The sequence below is a fragment of the Carassius carassius genome, chromosome 16 (genome assembly GCF_963082965.1).
Source record: "Carassius carassius chromosome 16, fCarCar2.1, whole genome shotgun sequence".
Classification (NCBI taxonomy): Eukaryota; Metazoa; Chordata; class Actinopteri; order Cypriniformes; family Cyprinidae; genus Carassius; species Carassius carassius.
The window spans coordinates 5900624-5917945 of NC_081770.1; the positions used below are offsets into that span (position 1 = coordinate 5900624).

Here is a 17322-nt window from a genome sequence, read left to right on the forward strand (position 1 = left end):
TGTGCTGTTCTTACACAGTGTACATCCAGGTTTATGTTGCAGCTCCGGCAGATAATTCATGATGTATTTATCTTTCTTTAATAATATTTATTATTGGTTTAATGTCTAAGTTTCTCTCTTTAGGTTAGCTTTGAGTAAACTATGACTTCTCTGTTTCAGAGTATGTTCAGAAACACACACAGCTTGTTCTTCAGTTTTACAAAGCACAAGGTCAGCGCTGTCTCTAATACTTCTGGGTTTCTTCTGTAATGCTGTTTAGAGATGAACAGTTTTACAGTAATGTGGTTTAATATTGAATATCTCTAATACAGTAGTGTCTAAACTCAGTCCTGGAGCGTTGGTGTCCTGCAGAGTTCACCACAAACGTCAATCAAACACATGAAGCAGATAATCAAGGTCTGACTAGAAATACTAGAAACGTTCAGACAGGTGTGTGTGTGTGTGTGTGTGTTGAGAGAAGCTGGAGCTAAACTCTGCAGGACACCGGTGCTCCACGAGTTTGGACACCTCTGCTTTAATATCATCATTACTACACTGTAAAACCCGACAAGTAAACTTAACTCAAACCGTTTGAGTAAACAGATTGCCTTGATTTAAACCATGTAAGTTTTAAAACTTTGCATTCAAGTAATCAAGTGATTAATTAAGTGCTGATTGAGAATTAGTGATGAACAGCTGCTGTTAACAAACAGAATCACTGAAGAAAAGAGAAACACAAGAACTACTACAACTGACTTCAGACACAGCCTTAGATGAAATCAACTGAAATAAAATACATGAAATCTCTCAAGATCTGATTAAACAACCCCACAAACAGCATCACCAGCTCCACTTATTAATAACCAGACTGACTTTATTTCTGTCAGACGTCTACAGAAGATCTTATTGAGAATGAACTAAGGTTTTGATGTTGATTTATTGTTTCATTTGAAGTAACCATGTTTGAGATCAGTGTTTGCTTTAGTTGGGCTCTTGACCCTTGATTTCTGTCTTTGTGTTTTCTCTGGCTTTTATAACCATGTGTTTCTAAAACACATTTGTTGTAATTCAGAAGCCCAGAAGAAATGCCATCAGGTGTTAACCTGTACCTAGATGTAGGTTATTATACTTGATATAGGTGATGATAATCATCAATTATTGAACTGTACTGAGTCTAATCTCTGATGAAATCGGTGTTGTGTAATTTGATTGAGTAAAAGTGATTCTAAGAGCCAGTGGTTCTGTTATAATCAGTTAAAACAAAGACTTTTCTAACAGTTTGGACTTCTATGGTGTCAATTGGTCACACACAGACATCAATAATCAGCATATGAACCTCAACAATGGTGACCATAAAAAAAAAATGCTGCAGAGCATGCTGGGAGCCATGGATGAGTTTTGTACTACAATAGTACCCAGCATGCATTGCAGCATGTTTTTTGTCAGCATTGTAGAGGTTCATATTCTGATTATTGATGTCTGTGTTTGACCAACTACTGGCATAGAAGAAAAATGTATGTGTACAAAATGTTTATGAAGTCATTTTTATATTAACTGAATATCACAGAACCACTGGCTCTAAGTGTCATTTTTACTAGGTCCACTTCTACTAATTACACAACACCAATTTCATCAGAGATTAGACTCTGTACGGGTCAATAATTGTGAATAATAATGAATAATTATCATCACCAATATAAAGTATAATAACCTACACCTAGGTGCAGGTTAACACCAGATAGCATTTCTTCTGGGCTTCTGAATTACAACAAATGTGTTTTAGAAACACACGGTTATAACAGCCAGAGCAAAGACTAAGACAGAAGTAAAGGGTCAAGAGCCCAACTAAAGCAAACACTGATCTCTAACATGGTGACTTCAAATGAAACAATAAATCAACATCTAAACCTTAGTTCATTCTCAATAAGATCTTCTGTAGACGTCTGACAGAAATAAAGTCAGTCTGGTTATTAATAAGTGGAGCTGGTGATGCTGTTTGTGGGGTTGTTTAATCAGATCTTGAGAGATTTCATGTATTTTATTTCAGTTGATTTCATCTAAGGCTGTGTCTGAAGTCAGTTGTAGTAGTTCTTGTGTTTCTCTTTTCTTCAGTGATTCTGTTTGTTAACAGCAGCTGTTCATCACTAATTCACAATTATCACTCAGTTAATCACTTAACGACTTAATTGCAATGTATATCTTCTTTCAGTGAACTCAACTGAATTAAGTTCAGAGTACTCATAACTGTTAGTTTTAAAACTTAAATGGTTTAAGGCAATCGGTTTCCTCAAATGGTTTGAGTTAACATAACTTAAGGATATCTGTTTACTCAAACCGTTTGAGTTAAGTTTACTTATCGGGTTTTACAGTCAAGACAATCGGTTTACTCAAACGATTTGAGTTAAGTTAACTTGTCGGGTTTTACAGTGCACTGAAAACCCTAATAAGTTGACTGAACTAAATTGATTGAGTAAACTCGTTGCCTCAATTTAATTGAGTAATGGAGTCTCCTAAAACGTACATATTTAAGTTTATTTAACTTGACGCTTTTGTAGACTGTACCTAAATCACTCAGAGGTTTAAATGTTGATACTTGATTCATTTGAAGTCACCATTGTGGTGGAAAGTGTTTGGTTTAGTTGGGATCTTGGTCCAGTTGCTGCTGGGTTGGTGTATTTTAAAACGCTGTTTTTGTGGTGAAAAAAGACAAATTTAAATGAGCTCAGGTGTTATCAGATGTTTTTTGTTGATGAGAAAGTCATCACATAATACGTATTTGAGATCATAAAATAAGTTTTGTTTGATATTTTTAACAGGCACCAAGAGCAAAATACTTATTTTGAAGATGGACAAAATGAATGCATTTGAAATAATTTGAGTAAAAGAACCAAGTACTCAAACACACAGACTTCTAGATTTAGCATATGCATCACAACAACGGTGACAAACAAAAGAGCTCTATGGCACAAACTCATCCTTATTTTACAGCCTTTTTTGTTCTGATTGTCACCATTGATGTGATGCATATCCAAAATCTTGATGTCTGTATGTGACGATGTGATCTGTTTTCAAAAAGTAAGTACATTATTTTATCTACTAGGTTTCTATCCATAAAAGTGAATCCACAGTTGCAGCAATACATTTTATTTTAACTTTTCACCATTACAAGCAAGATGTGCATGTCTGATCTCAAATCTTATTGCCACAATAACAGTGTTTTACAACACACAATTTACAGCAGCAAGAGACAAGCTAACACCAATAAAGAGCTGATGACACCTGAGCTCATTTAAGTTTGTCTTTCTTTGCCACAAAAACAGTGTTTTAAAATAGACTGTTACAGCAGCAAAAGACAAGCTTACACAAGAAGTAACTGGACCAAGATCCCAACTAAACCAAACACTTTCCACCACAATGGTGACTTCAAATGTATAAAGTATCAACATTTAAACCTCTGTTAATTCTCAATAAGAGCTTCTCTAGATGTCTGACAGAAATAAAGTCACAGAACCTTGTAAGGAGGATCTGTGAACGTCTATATCGGACGTACAGAAGACATAAAAAACATTTTAAAAAAGACATCATAAAACATTCTGCCTCCTCAGTGGACATCTTTTCAACGTCTGCAAAGACATAAAAAGATGTCCACTGTACGTAACTTTGCCCAATGGATTAGGTTGATGTTAAAATACGCAAACATAGTAATTTTTTGTTAAGTTTACTCAAAAAAGCGCTAGCGATAAATTGCCTTATTTTTTTAAGTTGACAACTTTTTTTTTTTACAGTGCAGTATAGGGTTTACTGTATTTTCATAAATATTGTGACATTTTGTCAAAAGGTCAAAGTTTAAATATGCTGTTATTTGTTTTACTTCAGTGTGCAAAAAGTGTGCGGTCAAAAATAAGAACATAATTTTCTGTTAAATTTACATGTTGAGTTAACTTAAATATATAAGTACACTTGAAATTAATACCAAGTTAAGTGAACATAATCGTTTAAGTACATTAAATAAGCACCAAGTTTGATTCTCTGAGTTTGAGACCTCTGAGTGATTTAAGTACAATCTACAAAACCGTCAAGTTAAATAAACTTAAATATGTAAGTTTTGGGAAACTCCATTACTCAATTAAATTGAGACAACGAGTTTACTCAATCAATTTAGTTCAGTCAACTTATTAGGGTTTTCTACAAAAGCGTCAAGTTAAATAAACTTAAATATGTAAGTTTTGGGAGACTCCATTACTCAAATTGAGGCAACGAGTTTACTCAATCAATTTAGTTCAGTCAACTTATTAGGGTTTCCAGTGTATTGGTTTAACGAGTTAAGCAGTAACGTTAGCTGCCATGTTCTTTCTCTCAAAGGAAAACGATTGGGCCACTTCATCAAATACTATAAGTTGTCGTTTCAATAATCATACCATATCAAAATCACGTACCACAAGGATAACATATTTCACTAGTAGAAATCATGCAAAACAACTTTATATCTACATAACTTTACTCACCTAACATAATACACTAAAAAAAAACGTCATCTTGAAATGTAGTTCAGCAAACCAAACAGACCAAAAGGACGAATTTTGTAATCCACCAATCAGTGCTTTTGTTCTCTTGTTGCTAGGCAGAATTCCTCCCATGGCCAATCACATTAAAGGAAGAACAGAGTGACGTTGAGTTTTTCCAAAGGATTACTCATGATTTTGAGCTCACAACACTTGAAATCTTAAGTTTATGCATTTTGAAGGTAAATTAGTTAAATTAACTCATATTTTTAAGTGGCAGGGCCAAAACGCAAAATTTTAAGTAATGTTTAGTCAACATTAGTTGATTTTTTAAGTCAAGACAACATTAGGGTTTACAGTGTGGACACATCACACACAAAAAAAGCATGTGAGATCAAACTCTATCATAACATCTGCAGAAACTGTGTTAAGTTTGAGTTTTCTACAGACAAACAGAGACACAGCTCACAGATGATCTGTATCTGCCCTTTATCTGTTATTATCTTAACACTCATCAGACTTTTATTTATTTTTTCATATTATTTGAACTGTGTGTGATACTTACTCTTTTGTCTTTCTAGTTCAGCGATCCTGCATCGATGGTTATTCACAACAGCAGCTACATGTACAGCCACAGGTACAGCCAGCAGAATAACAACAGCAACAACACCAACAACAATCCCTGCTACAGCAGCTGGAGACAGACCTGGACCTGAAACAGACATTAGTGTGAAAGTGTGTCTGATCTATAAGGATAAGGATAAGGATTAGGAGAAACTTTATTTGTCCCCGAAGGGAAATTTGTCTTGGGCAAAATACATATAATGCAAAACACAAGGTTCTAATATGTTATATGAGCATTATTTTTGGTGGAATTCAGCATTTTTATCGAGGCAGGAACAAATGAAAGCTTCAGTCTATTATAACACACATAAACATCAGCACTACTGTATATAACCTGAGTGAAGACCTGATACTGTAATGATAGAGAGACACTCACAGACTGTATATATTTATAGGTTACTATAATGTAAAATGCAAACGGACTTAGGCTGGATGATTAATCGAAAAGTAATCGAAACCAAAATTCAGAACCTCTATCCGACTTAATTTTCCCATGTCGGTTATTTCGTTTTTTTAAATTCTGTTAATACTTCCCCCTTAAAAGCATACTAGTGCGTGTGTAGCCACATGACTCTGCCCCGAGGATAAAATGAAGAAGTGGCCTTCATTAACTTTTTAAAATTCATTTTGGCGCTTGGAGTAGACCAGTCTATGATGCGGAATTATAAAAGCACTGAGGCATTTATCAGTAACGTTAACGTTACCTGCCCAGCGGGAAAGTCGGCCAAGTGCTAGTACATGAAACAGAAAGAGAATTCATGTTTTTAAAAGCAGACATGAGTCCCTGTAGTGATTGCATTGAGGATTTAGGTAACTGGTAAATGATTCATCTCTGCTTTTTCGTGAAATCACTTACTGTTTTATAGTAATGATTTATAAATGTTTTTGTCATTTTCCATAAACTGATTACTATATAGTGCAGAATTGCATCTAAAATAAAAGTTGTAATTTAAATAAATGTGTGTACTTTTTAAATATTTATTTATTTATATTTTTTTTTTATTTTGGATGAAATTATTCGATTCACAGTACTATTCAGAATGTTTTTCATTTGTTCCATGAATTAAAAAATAAAAAAATTAAATTAAAATATAATTGACCATTATTTACCTAGCATTGCTAAACTGTATAATTTTCAGTGTGGGAAAAATCTAAACAAACTGCTCCTTGACATTTTAATTGTGTATTTGCATATATAAGGAGAAAGAAGTAATATAAGATATTTTAAAAGTATTTGTGTAAAAAATATATTTAATGGTCACGCTGAATGATGTAGACTTGTGGTCCTCCTCAAAGCATTCATCAAGATCTCCTTGAACTAAATTCAACTTCAGCTTCATCACAGTCATCAGAATTTGATCCATTATGTGCATCTTAAAATTGGAAGTGCAGAATTTAACAGTGTACAATAAAGAGCTAGTGTCATTCTTGAGAATATCTTCCTTTATGTTTAGCAGCAAAAATAAATGAATATAGGTTTGGAACAACTCAAGATTAAGTAAATGACAGAATTGTAATTTTAGCTATCCCTCTATGTGCTATTTTGTTACAGTTTTCTTCTGTCATCAACAACTTCAGCTAGCACTAAATATTATTAATGCCCACACTGTAAAACCCGACATGTTAACTTAACTCAAACCGTTTGAGTAAACCGATTGCCTTGACTTTAAAACCCGACAATTAAACTTAACTCAAACGGTTTGAGTAAACAGATATCCTTAAGTTATGTTAACTCAAACCGTTTGAGGAAACCGATTGCCTTAAACCGTTTAAGTTGAAAAAACTAACAGTTATGAGTACTCTGAACTTAATTCAGTTGAGTTCACTGAAAGAAGATGTACATTGCAATTAAGTGATTAAGTGATTAATTGAGTGATAATTGAGTTTAGTGATGAACAGCTGCTGTTAACAAACAGAATCACTGAAGAAAAGAGAAACACAAGAACTACTACAACTGACTTCAGACACAGCCTTAGATGAAATCAACTGAAATAAAATACATGAAATCTCTCAAGATCTGATTAAACAACCCCACAAACAGCATCACCAGCTCCACTTATTAATAACCAGACTGACTTTATTTCTGTCAGACGTCTACAGAAGATCTTATTGAGAATGAACTAAGGTTTAGATGTTGATTTATTGTTTCATTTGAAGTAACCATGTTAGAGATCAGTGTTTGCTTTAGTTGGGCTCTTGACCCTTGATTTCTGTCTTAGTCTTTTCTCTGTCTGTTATAACCGTGTGTTTCTAAAACACATTTGTTGTAATTCAGAAGCCCAGAAGAAATGCCATCAGGTGTTAACCTGCACCTAGGTGTAGGTTATTATACTTTATATTGGTGATGATAGTTATTCATTATTAACCACAATAATTGATCCGTACAGAGTTTATATCTGATTAAATAAATGTGCAATTAGTAGAAGTGGACCTAGTAAAAATGACACTAAGATTCAGTTAATATAAAAATGACCAATATAGAAATTACTTCATAAACATTTTGTACACATACATTTTTCTTCTATGCCTGCAATTGGTCAAACACAGAGATCAATAATCAGAATATGAACCTCTACAATGGTGACATGCTGCAATGCATGCTGGGTACTATTGTAGTACAAAACTCATCCATGGCTCCCAGCATGCTCTGCAGCATTTTTTTTTATGGTCACCATTGTTGAGGTTCATATGCTGATTATTGATGTCTGTGTCTGACTAATAGACACCATAGAAGTCCAAACTGTTCGAAAAGCCATTCAGATTAACTGTTTATCACAGAACCACTTCCACTTAGAATCACTTTTACTATCTAATCAATCAAACTTTACAACACCTATTTCATCAGAGATTAGACTCAGTACAATTCAATAATTGATGATTATCTTCACCAATATAAAGTATAATAACCTACGCCTAGGTACAGGTTAACACCTGATGGCATTTCTTCTGGGCTTTTGGATTACAACAAATGTGTTTTAGAAACACATGGTTATAACAGCCAGAGAAAAGACTAAGACAGAAGTCAAGGGTCAAGAGCCCAACTAAAGCAAACACTGATCTCTAACATGGTTACTTCAAATGAAACAATAAATCAACATCTAAACCTTAGTTCATTCTCAATAAGATCTTCTGTAGACGTCTGACAGAAATAAAGTCAGTCTGGTTATTAATAAGTGGAGCTGGTGATGCTGTTTGTGGGGTTGTTTAATCAGATCTTGAGAGATTTCATGTATTTTATTTCAGTTGATTTGATCTAAGGCTGTGTCTGAAGTCAGTTGTAGTAGTTCTAGTGTTTCTCTTTTCTTCAGTGATTCTGTTTGTTAACAGCAGCTGTTCATCACTAATTCACAATCAGCACTTAGTTAATCACTTAATTACTTGAATGCAAAGTTTTAAAACTTACATGGTTTAAATCAAGGCAAGCTGTTTACTCAAACGGTTTGAGTTAAGTTAACTTGTCGGGTTTTACAGTGTAGCATATTTTTAAAACATATTTAAATATAAAATGTATTTTTATTTGCAATGGTTATGCTAACAAAAAAAAAAAAAAACATTTATAACAGTAAAACAGCGACATCTGCTGACGGACACATGCTGCGCTGTCACAGGAACATCCCAGCTGAAGATAATGGAAATTATATTGCTCCTTTAGCAAAGTGCATTCCTAACGACTACTTAATGTCACGCACATGTCCTACTCACTCCAAAGTCCCCGCTCCAAGGGGATAGGGATGATCACTTACATTTGGAATTTGCCCAGGAACCGTTTGGTACCGGTACTAGTACCGGCACATCCCTACTCACCAGTGACAATAACAGTGAGTCTCCTGTTTATGATGTGTCTGCTGCTGATGATCTTCAGTTCATAAAGTCCAGAGTCTATGGTTTTGGTGTTGTTGATGGTTAGAGATCCAGTCTGATGATCCATCTTCAGTCTGTCTCTGAATCTCCCATCAGGACCATCATACATGGAGAATCGTTGGGCTGTTTTATGGATTTCAGCTAGAACAGTGTCTCCAAACATCCACAGTATCAGATCATCTGTCTGTATTTCAGTAACATTAATTTGTAGAGTAACAGTTTCTCCCTCCATCACTGACACTGTCTTCACTGCATCTGTCACAACAAACATATGAAGAACAGTGAGGAACAGTGACTCACCCATTAATTAATAGCATAAATATTTTTTAGTATTGTCTATTAAAGCTTATTAAAGCACTCTTCGTTGTTTCATTTTACTTTTTTATTTTAATTAATTTGTTTAATTACTACATCACCACTTCACTGTTCTGAAAGGCACATTTCAAGTCTAACAGGACATTTCCTGTAAATGATTGACGAAGACAAGAAGAGAAATGTGTTCATCAATAGTGCAGGTGAACATGAGTTCACCATAAAACTGAACATGAAAGCGAATAAGTAACACAGAGAAATGAAGCATCTGTAATACACTTTCAAACACTTCATAACACATAAGCTGATAATCCATACAGTATATATTCAATTATAAAAATCACCTTTAATATTACAGCTGCAGTGTCACTACATCATAAAAAGTGTGACAATGGTCCTATTAGTTAATAATAATAGTAGTTCATTTGCAAATCAAAATCTTTAATTTTGAACTAATCTTCTTTGAAAGAGTTGCTAAACGAAGCCTTGAACAGTTAATTTTAAGCATACATGTTTATTTTCATCTTAACGCTTCACACAGTGCTGATCTTATTAAATTCATTATTAAATTGATGGACTCACCACTAACAGTCACATTGAATGACTTGTGTGTGGTGTATCCACGGCTGCCACTCCTAATCTCAACTTCATAAACTCCAGAGTCATTGGTTCCAATGTTCTTGATGGTCAGAGATCCAGTCAAATATTCCAGCTGTAGTCTGTCTCTGAATCTCCCATCAGGTCCATCAGATGTGTTGAAGATTCCAACCTTTCTACTGATTTCAGCTACAGGAGTGTTTAGATGTTCAAACCTCCATCGTATCACATCATCTCTCTGTATTTCAGAGACACCAGAGTGCAGATAGACTGAATCTCCCACCAGCACTGACAGTGACTTCACTCCTGAATCTCTCACACCTGAACAACAAACACAAACAGTTCCTCTGTCAGTCATCACTTTTATAACACTGTCACTAAACAGATTTAACAGATATTGTCTTGTCTAATAAACATCATGTCACTTTCTGCAGTATAATTTTAATTTATTCAATGGTTTTTAAAATGATTTTAAACAATCGTGGCCAGGATCCACAGTTTAATCTGCAGGGAGAGGGGAGGTGAGTTCCAAAATTGGATGTTTGGTCTTTTGTCCATTAATTCAGAATCCAGCACTGGCCACTTGATTTTCTAGGGCCGTAGTAAGATGACGTAGTCAAAGTCAAAGTCAAAGTCACCTTTATTTATATAGTGCTTTAAACAAAATACATTGCGTCAAAGCAACTGAACAACATTCATTAGGAAAACAGTGTCAATAATGCAAAAATGATAGTTAAAGGCAGTTCATCATTGGATTCAGTTATGTCATCTCTGTTCAGTTAAATAGTGTCTGTGCATTTATTTGCAATCAAGTCAACGATATCGCTGTAGACGAAGTGTCCCCAACTAAGCGAGCCAGAGGCGACAGCGGCAAGGAACCGAAACTCCATCGGTGACAGAATGGAGAAAAAAACCTTGGGAGAAACCAGGCTCAGTTGGGGGGCCAGTTCTCCTCTGACCTGACGAAACCAGTAGTTCGTTGTAACGTAGGGCAGATTGGGTCGGGCCAAAAACAATGATATCATCTGCAAAGTGAAAATCTGCAAGGAGGAGGTTGCGACCTGTTCAGGTATGCCAATGTACAAGTGGTCAATGTAATTGTGGCTGATGAAGATGATGTCAAGGAGGAATAGCATCGGCGAAAGCATGCAACCTTGTTTTATACCAGTTTCAATTGTGAAAAAAAATCTGTTACCCCTTCTTCCATCCGTACACAGCAGCGAGAGCCTTGTTATAGGTTACTAAAATGTCAACAAATCAAGATTCTGTAAGCCCAGGATATCTTGCATAGCATTTTTAGAGTCAAAAGCCCTGACAGTCAATTAAGTTCATTGAGATCCATTGATGGTATTCCAGTGATTGTTACACCATTTGTCGCATAACAAAAATCTCCTCAATGCACGATTGCCTGCTTCAGAAATCCGCTTGTTGATGGATTAGAAGGAAAATGGAAATACCTTTTTTTTAGGTACCAATATCAGTGTACCCCACCAGTTATTGCACTTGGGGAGATTTTTTTAGGAAGCCTGATGATCATATCTCCTTTCTATTCCTTGGGGAATACTGAGGCCTCCCAGCAAGCATTGAGCAGGTCAGTTAGGGTGTCAACAGAGACTGTCAACAGATTTGAGTACTTCAGGTGGGATCTCAGGAAGGATCCCTGCAGCCTTGCCATTCTTGTGTACCCAGATCATATTTTTTTGTGCTGCTGTGATCATGTCGCGGTTGACTGGCAGATTGGGTCAATATTCTGCAATACATCTATACTATTGTTTAAACATGAGGAGATTGTTTTCATGCACTTTTCCACCTCCAGTTCATCACCCATCTGCCTTCAGTTTTATAGTTCTGGTGCTGATATTCAGCTTATGTTTAATGTATAAAGGAAGGAAAGGTAACTTTTGATCAGGGAGAAAGGCTGACACTCCTGCACACCCATGCAATATCCTATCAGAGAACATTGCATCTCCTTCACCACAATACATTCATCTGTTAAGCTTTTTTCTATTGGTCCATTCTGCTGTCTGTTTATGAAGTTACTGTTTCTTTTAATATTTAGTTTGTAGTTAAAAGTATGGCATTATGCATGCAATCTTTTTTTCCTGTTTATAATTAAGATTTTAGTTTGGACAGTAAACTGCACAGGTTGTCAAGATACTTTGGTTTCATGTAGTCTATTTGTCTGGCCCACTGAGTCTGATTAAGGAATTTAAACTTTTAAGGAGTTTTTGAAAAACTATTGAATGCTTATTTGTTTTTTGATTAGCATTTTACGTGCAAATAATTAACATTTTATAGAGTGATAAATAATTATGAACATAATAATTATTGAATTAAAAGACACTCACCACTGAGACTGAATGTCTTCTCTGAGGATACTCTGGGGCTGTTGATCTCAAACTTATAAAGTCCAGTGTCTGTGATTCTGAAGTTTGAGATCTTGAGATCTCCAGTCTGAATGTCCAGCTGTAGTCTGTCCTTGAACTTCACATCATTATCATATATAGCTTTGTTCCCAGTCACTCTAGCTATGCGAGTGGAGTTAAACCTCCATTCAACTTCATCGTCTGTCTTTATTTTAGTAGCATCAGTGTGAAGTGTGATTGAATCTCCCTCCTTCACTGACACTGACTCACCAAACACACCTGAAAAACAATCAGAAACAGTCAGAGAGAAACAAAACTTATAAAACAATCAATCAATTTCAATTATGTGTCTTGTCTACTGATCAGTGGCACTAATAAATGTCTTGTGAATTACTACAGTCTACATTAATGAAGACATGAATGAATGTCTCTTTATGCCCAGATTCATAAACATGGGGGAAAAAAGGAACATTTATTTTGAATGTAATGTAATGCAGTCATTGTTATTGGAACATATACAGGGGTTGGTCCATCCCAAGTGATCCAATGGAGGTTTCCTTACCAATTATTATTATTTAGTTTTATTGATTACCTCTATGCATCGGCATTGCAAACCACTTGTTTTTATTTTGCCAAACAACATGTTTGCAAAAACCTTATCATTCCGCAATAAAAATGATGAGTTTGGGATTCTGCTGGTTACAGATGCAGGGCTGGTGGAATTCTGGGAAAGGCATACTTTATTTATGTGTTTTGAGAAGTGGCCAGATGTCATTTAAGCATCGAAAATAACTATAAACAGTTTATAATAAAATATGCTTGTCAATGGATTCTAAGTTTTTTTGTTTTAAGTCCTGTTGAATGTTAAGTGACAGAACGTTCTGTGTCTCTTCAAACACTAGCGCTTCAATCCATCGCAGTTAAATCACAAAATAAAATACACACAAATGAAAGATATGATCACCGATGAACACTGATTTTAATTAGGGGACAAATATGTGAGAGCTACTGTATATTCTTCCACTAGACTGTTTAGGAGTGCGAATTTGGATAATTGTGTGTCCATGTATTTATTCACTAACATGAATAATACCAGGCCTTATGATACATTTTATACTAGTACATGTAAAAATAAAACTACCACGTTAAAGTCAGTTCTATGTCGATACATAACTGCTACACTAACATTCATTAACACTCACTATTGTCCCATCCACTTTTTAAGTTGCGCCACTGGCTGCAGCCATACAAAAAAAAATAAAATAAAAAAAAACACTTACCGATAACGAATACCGGGAACAGAAAGAGTAAAATTGCTCTCTTCATGATATGGTGAACTGAATTGTGATCCGTAGAGTTATTACAGTCCTCTAATCGACACGTTTTTCTCAGCGCTAGACCGAAAAAAAGAAGAGGAAAAAAGACTTATTTACACTGATGGAAATTTACTGCTGATTTATCTTTATTATTTATATTACGCTGAAGGAGACACGTCCAAAGTTGTTTTCTTTCTTTATTTTTATTTTGAACAACAGCAAATCTCCATCCAGTAGCCTGAGCTCTCTACAGTGGTGAATGCTCTGTTTGTGTCAGGATCAGTGTCAGACTGTGTCAGGAACGACTGCATCACACACTTAGCCAGTGTTTTACACAGTTAGACCAACTAAACTGTACAGGTTTCTTTTTTTAGTTGATTAGATATTTAGGTTTAACTTGATCATATGAAATATTGTTTGTGTTATTTTGCATGGTGTTTTATAGTGTGGCGTTCTTTTTATTATAATTTTTTTTTTTTACAGGGCCTTTAGGGGTAGTTGTGTGAAGTACAGATCAGTGCAGGTGTGGGGTTTCACATTGTAAACGCAAATATAAAAATCAAATATAACGCTGAACACGTTAATGAACAGTACCAATAAAAAAAAAAAAGAAAAAAAAAGGAAGAAAATGCTTTCCACCCAATGTAATCACATGCATTGGCCAAGTCCTAAGTTGTTCTATCAGTGACCATAGCAAAACACACAGAAATACACAGAAAGGCTGGTCAAATGCTTTTAATCTTTATAGAAATCATGATAATTTCAGCAGCTGCTTGAAAGCTGAATGGAGCACAGAGAAAGAAAACCTTACTACACAACAATAATGCACTACTTAACAAAATAGTGCATAATGAAAAGCTACATTATTCAAAAGGGCGAATGTACCCCCATGCTATTAAATGTAATCAAACAGCTTTCTTATTTACATGCATTTAGTTAAGAAGCCTCTTAACATTTATAACATTGATTAAAGACTGACCCAGTGAGTGGCGCTATTGATCTAAAGAAATTAGTATAAAAAAAAAAAAACACACTTAGTGGTGAGAGAAAACTGTTATTATCAGTTATAAAATAACTAAACTGTAATCTATAAGGTCATTCAGTATCAATGTTTTTGTTTACATGAAAAAATATTCTGGCAAATGTTGGACTCAAGTGAGAATATATGATTTATCTGCAGGGGCCTGATGATGATGATGATGATGTTTGTTCTTTCCTCTCTGCTTTTCACCTTCTCTGGATGTGATGTCATACACCACAATAAAAACAGAAGCCACGCCCACCACAGCAGAGATGACCAATCGAGTCAAAGCTTCAGTATCATGGCAACAGCATGTGCAATCTAAGGGAATAACAGAATGAAACAGAATGGTACATTAATTTATTATAGGGGGAGATGTGTGTAATATCTGTACCATTAGTGGCACACTAATGTGTTAAATGTCCTTGTTAGCTTTTATTATATTTATTCAACCTTATCCTTTTTAGTTTTCGACTAAAATTCTCAAAATTTTAGTTTAGTCTTAGTCAACCTGAAGTATTTTAGTCTAGTTTTAGTCAATGAAAAATGATTTTTGCTCAAATTTATAATCGTAATGATGGTTGTCAATTGAGAAATTAACTTTTGCATTTCAGGTATTTCATTTTCACCAGTAATCACAAATTAATAGAATGTGGACTCATGGTGTATTTTACCTCTTCTAGTGTACTGATTTATTATAGGCTTTTTATTATATAAATTAATACCAAGTACTTATGCAATCTGTCTACACTATGAAAACTGCTTATACAAATGAAAAAAAAAAAATATATATATATATATATATATTATAACAGTGAAATTCTAAGTAATTCCAATTTAAATGTCAAATCGCAATAGCCTATTTCTCTATTAAAACAACAGTGTTGATTAAATGCATTTATTCGGTGGTCAGGAGATATGGAAAATAGCTATTTTTGTTTAACTTTTGAATGGTTTGGTCAAAAACCACAAGATTGGTCTCTACATTCGGAGCAGGTTGCTGAGTATGACAGCGTTTTAGTGCAACGTTAAAAAAATGTAACTCTCTAAAATTACGAGATTAAAGCCGTAATATTTTGAAAATAAAATCAAAATATTACGAGAATAAAATCAAAATATTATGAGAATAAACTCAAAATGTTTTGAGAATAAAGTTGAAATATTACGAGAATAAAGTCAAAACATTTCGAGAATAAAGTTTAAATATTATGAGATTAAAATCGAAATATTACGAGAATAAATTTTCACATATTTGGAATTTTTACAAAGAAAACTAATTTAATGAATTGTTTCAAATAAATACAGCGATCTGATCATTAAAGAGGTTGAAAAACATTGTGTTTCGCTAAAAAATGGATTTTGAAAGCTGACACTAAAAGTAGGTCTATCAAAGGCACAAATCTTATTGCTATTGGATGGCTGGTGCACTACAATTAACGAATGCAATGGATCAGTGGTTTTCAACTAGTGGGCCGCAATGGTATTGCAGGTGGGCAGCCAATTACTATTAAAAGAAACAATTATATTGTTAATATATTGTTAAAAATGTCTAAGTCATAACAAACTAACATCACTTCATAGATATATAATTAAATAACAAAAAATAAATATTAAACTGTAACTATGCTTCCACAATTCGAGCTCGCTGATTGGTTTAAGAATAAACCGTCAATTTATCTTAGATATTTTTGCTGCGTATGCTACAGAACAACAGCAGTTGTGCCAAGCGGTGCCAGCCCGAGTTATTTTCTCAGTCCATTGCCAGTTCATTCAATAAAGACAGTTAACAATCTAGCTTCTGAGTTCTAAGTTATTAACCCAACAATAGCGGGGTCAGTTAATTTGTTTTCAGTGGGCCGCGCAAACATATGTGTTTGGTTGTGTGGGCCATGAGTTGAAAAATGTTGGGAACCACTGCAATGGAAGATATGAAATATTATTCCCAAGCATACTGTCCCTGTGAGTATGACACATTGTATGATTTCTGCTAATAGTCCCACATATCATATATCTGTAGTGTATTAAATAAGAGAGCTACAGCGCCCCCTGAAGGGAATGTCGATTGGGTGTGTGAGCTGATGTTAAAAAAAAAGTTGTTCCTGTTCAGTCTGTTAATAAATATCATATTCTTGATATAAATCCATTTCTGCGAGTCTTTAAAATTGACTCTTCCTCATCCCAGTAAGATGTCAGGCTGCTCGGACGCAATAATATTCAAATCAATCCCGGAGGCCTGCAACTTCTCCCGGTGTTCTCAATCGGGGACATTTATATTTACATAACATGAATTTCTATAATTAAAATTCTTGAAACATTTCGACTTTATTCTTGAAATATTTCAGCTTTATTCTCAAAGTATTTCGACTTTATTCTCAAAGTATTTTGACTCTATTCTCGTAATTTCGACTCTAATCCCGAAGTATTTCGACTTTATTCGGGAAGTATTTCGACATTATTCTTGTAATATTTAGAATATATTCTCAAAGTATTTCAACTTGATTCTCAAAATATTAAGACTTTAATGTCGTAATCTTTTTTTTTTTTTTTACGTGGCACTAAAACGCTGTCTTAACACTGAGTCTATATTTTATTATATTTAATATTTTACAAATGCATCAGTGTATCGGTAAAAATCTTGTGTAATGATACACCAATGCATTTGCAAAAATTATTATGAAGTATAAGAAAAAAAAAATGCTACTATATGCCATAATCGGCCAAACTGTCTGTCCACCATTTTGATT

The 17322-nt window shown here is 34.5% G+C and overlaps 1 protein-coding gene across 1 annotated transcript in view; it reads right to left on the reverse strand.

Moving 5' to 3' along the window:
- Positions 1 to 13846, reverse strand: part of LOC132159314 (carcinoembryonic antigen-related cell adhesion molecule 1-like) — a 54921-nt gene extending 41075 nt beyond the window's left edge. The window contains exons 1-3 of the mRNA XM_059568831.1: positions 13522 to 13846; positions 12224 to 12520; positions 9861 to 10196 (exon numbers count right to left, since the gene is read on the reverse strand). Of these exons, the coding sequence (XP_059424814.1) occupies positions 9861 to 10196; positions 12224 to 12520; positions 13522 to 13567 (679 nt within the window). The 5' untranslated portion in view covers positions 13568 to 13846. The remainder of the gene's footprint in view (positions 1 to 9860; positions 10197 to 12223; positions 12521 to 13521) is intronic.
- Positions 13847 to 17322: the final 3476 nt, after the last annotated feature.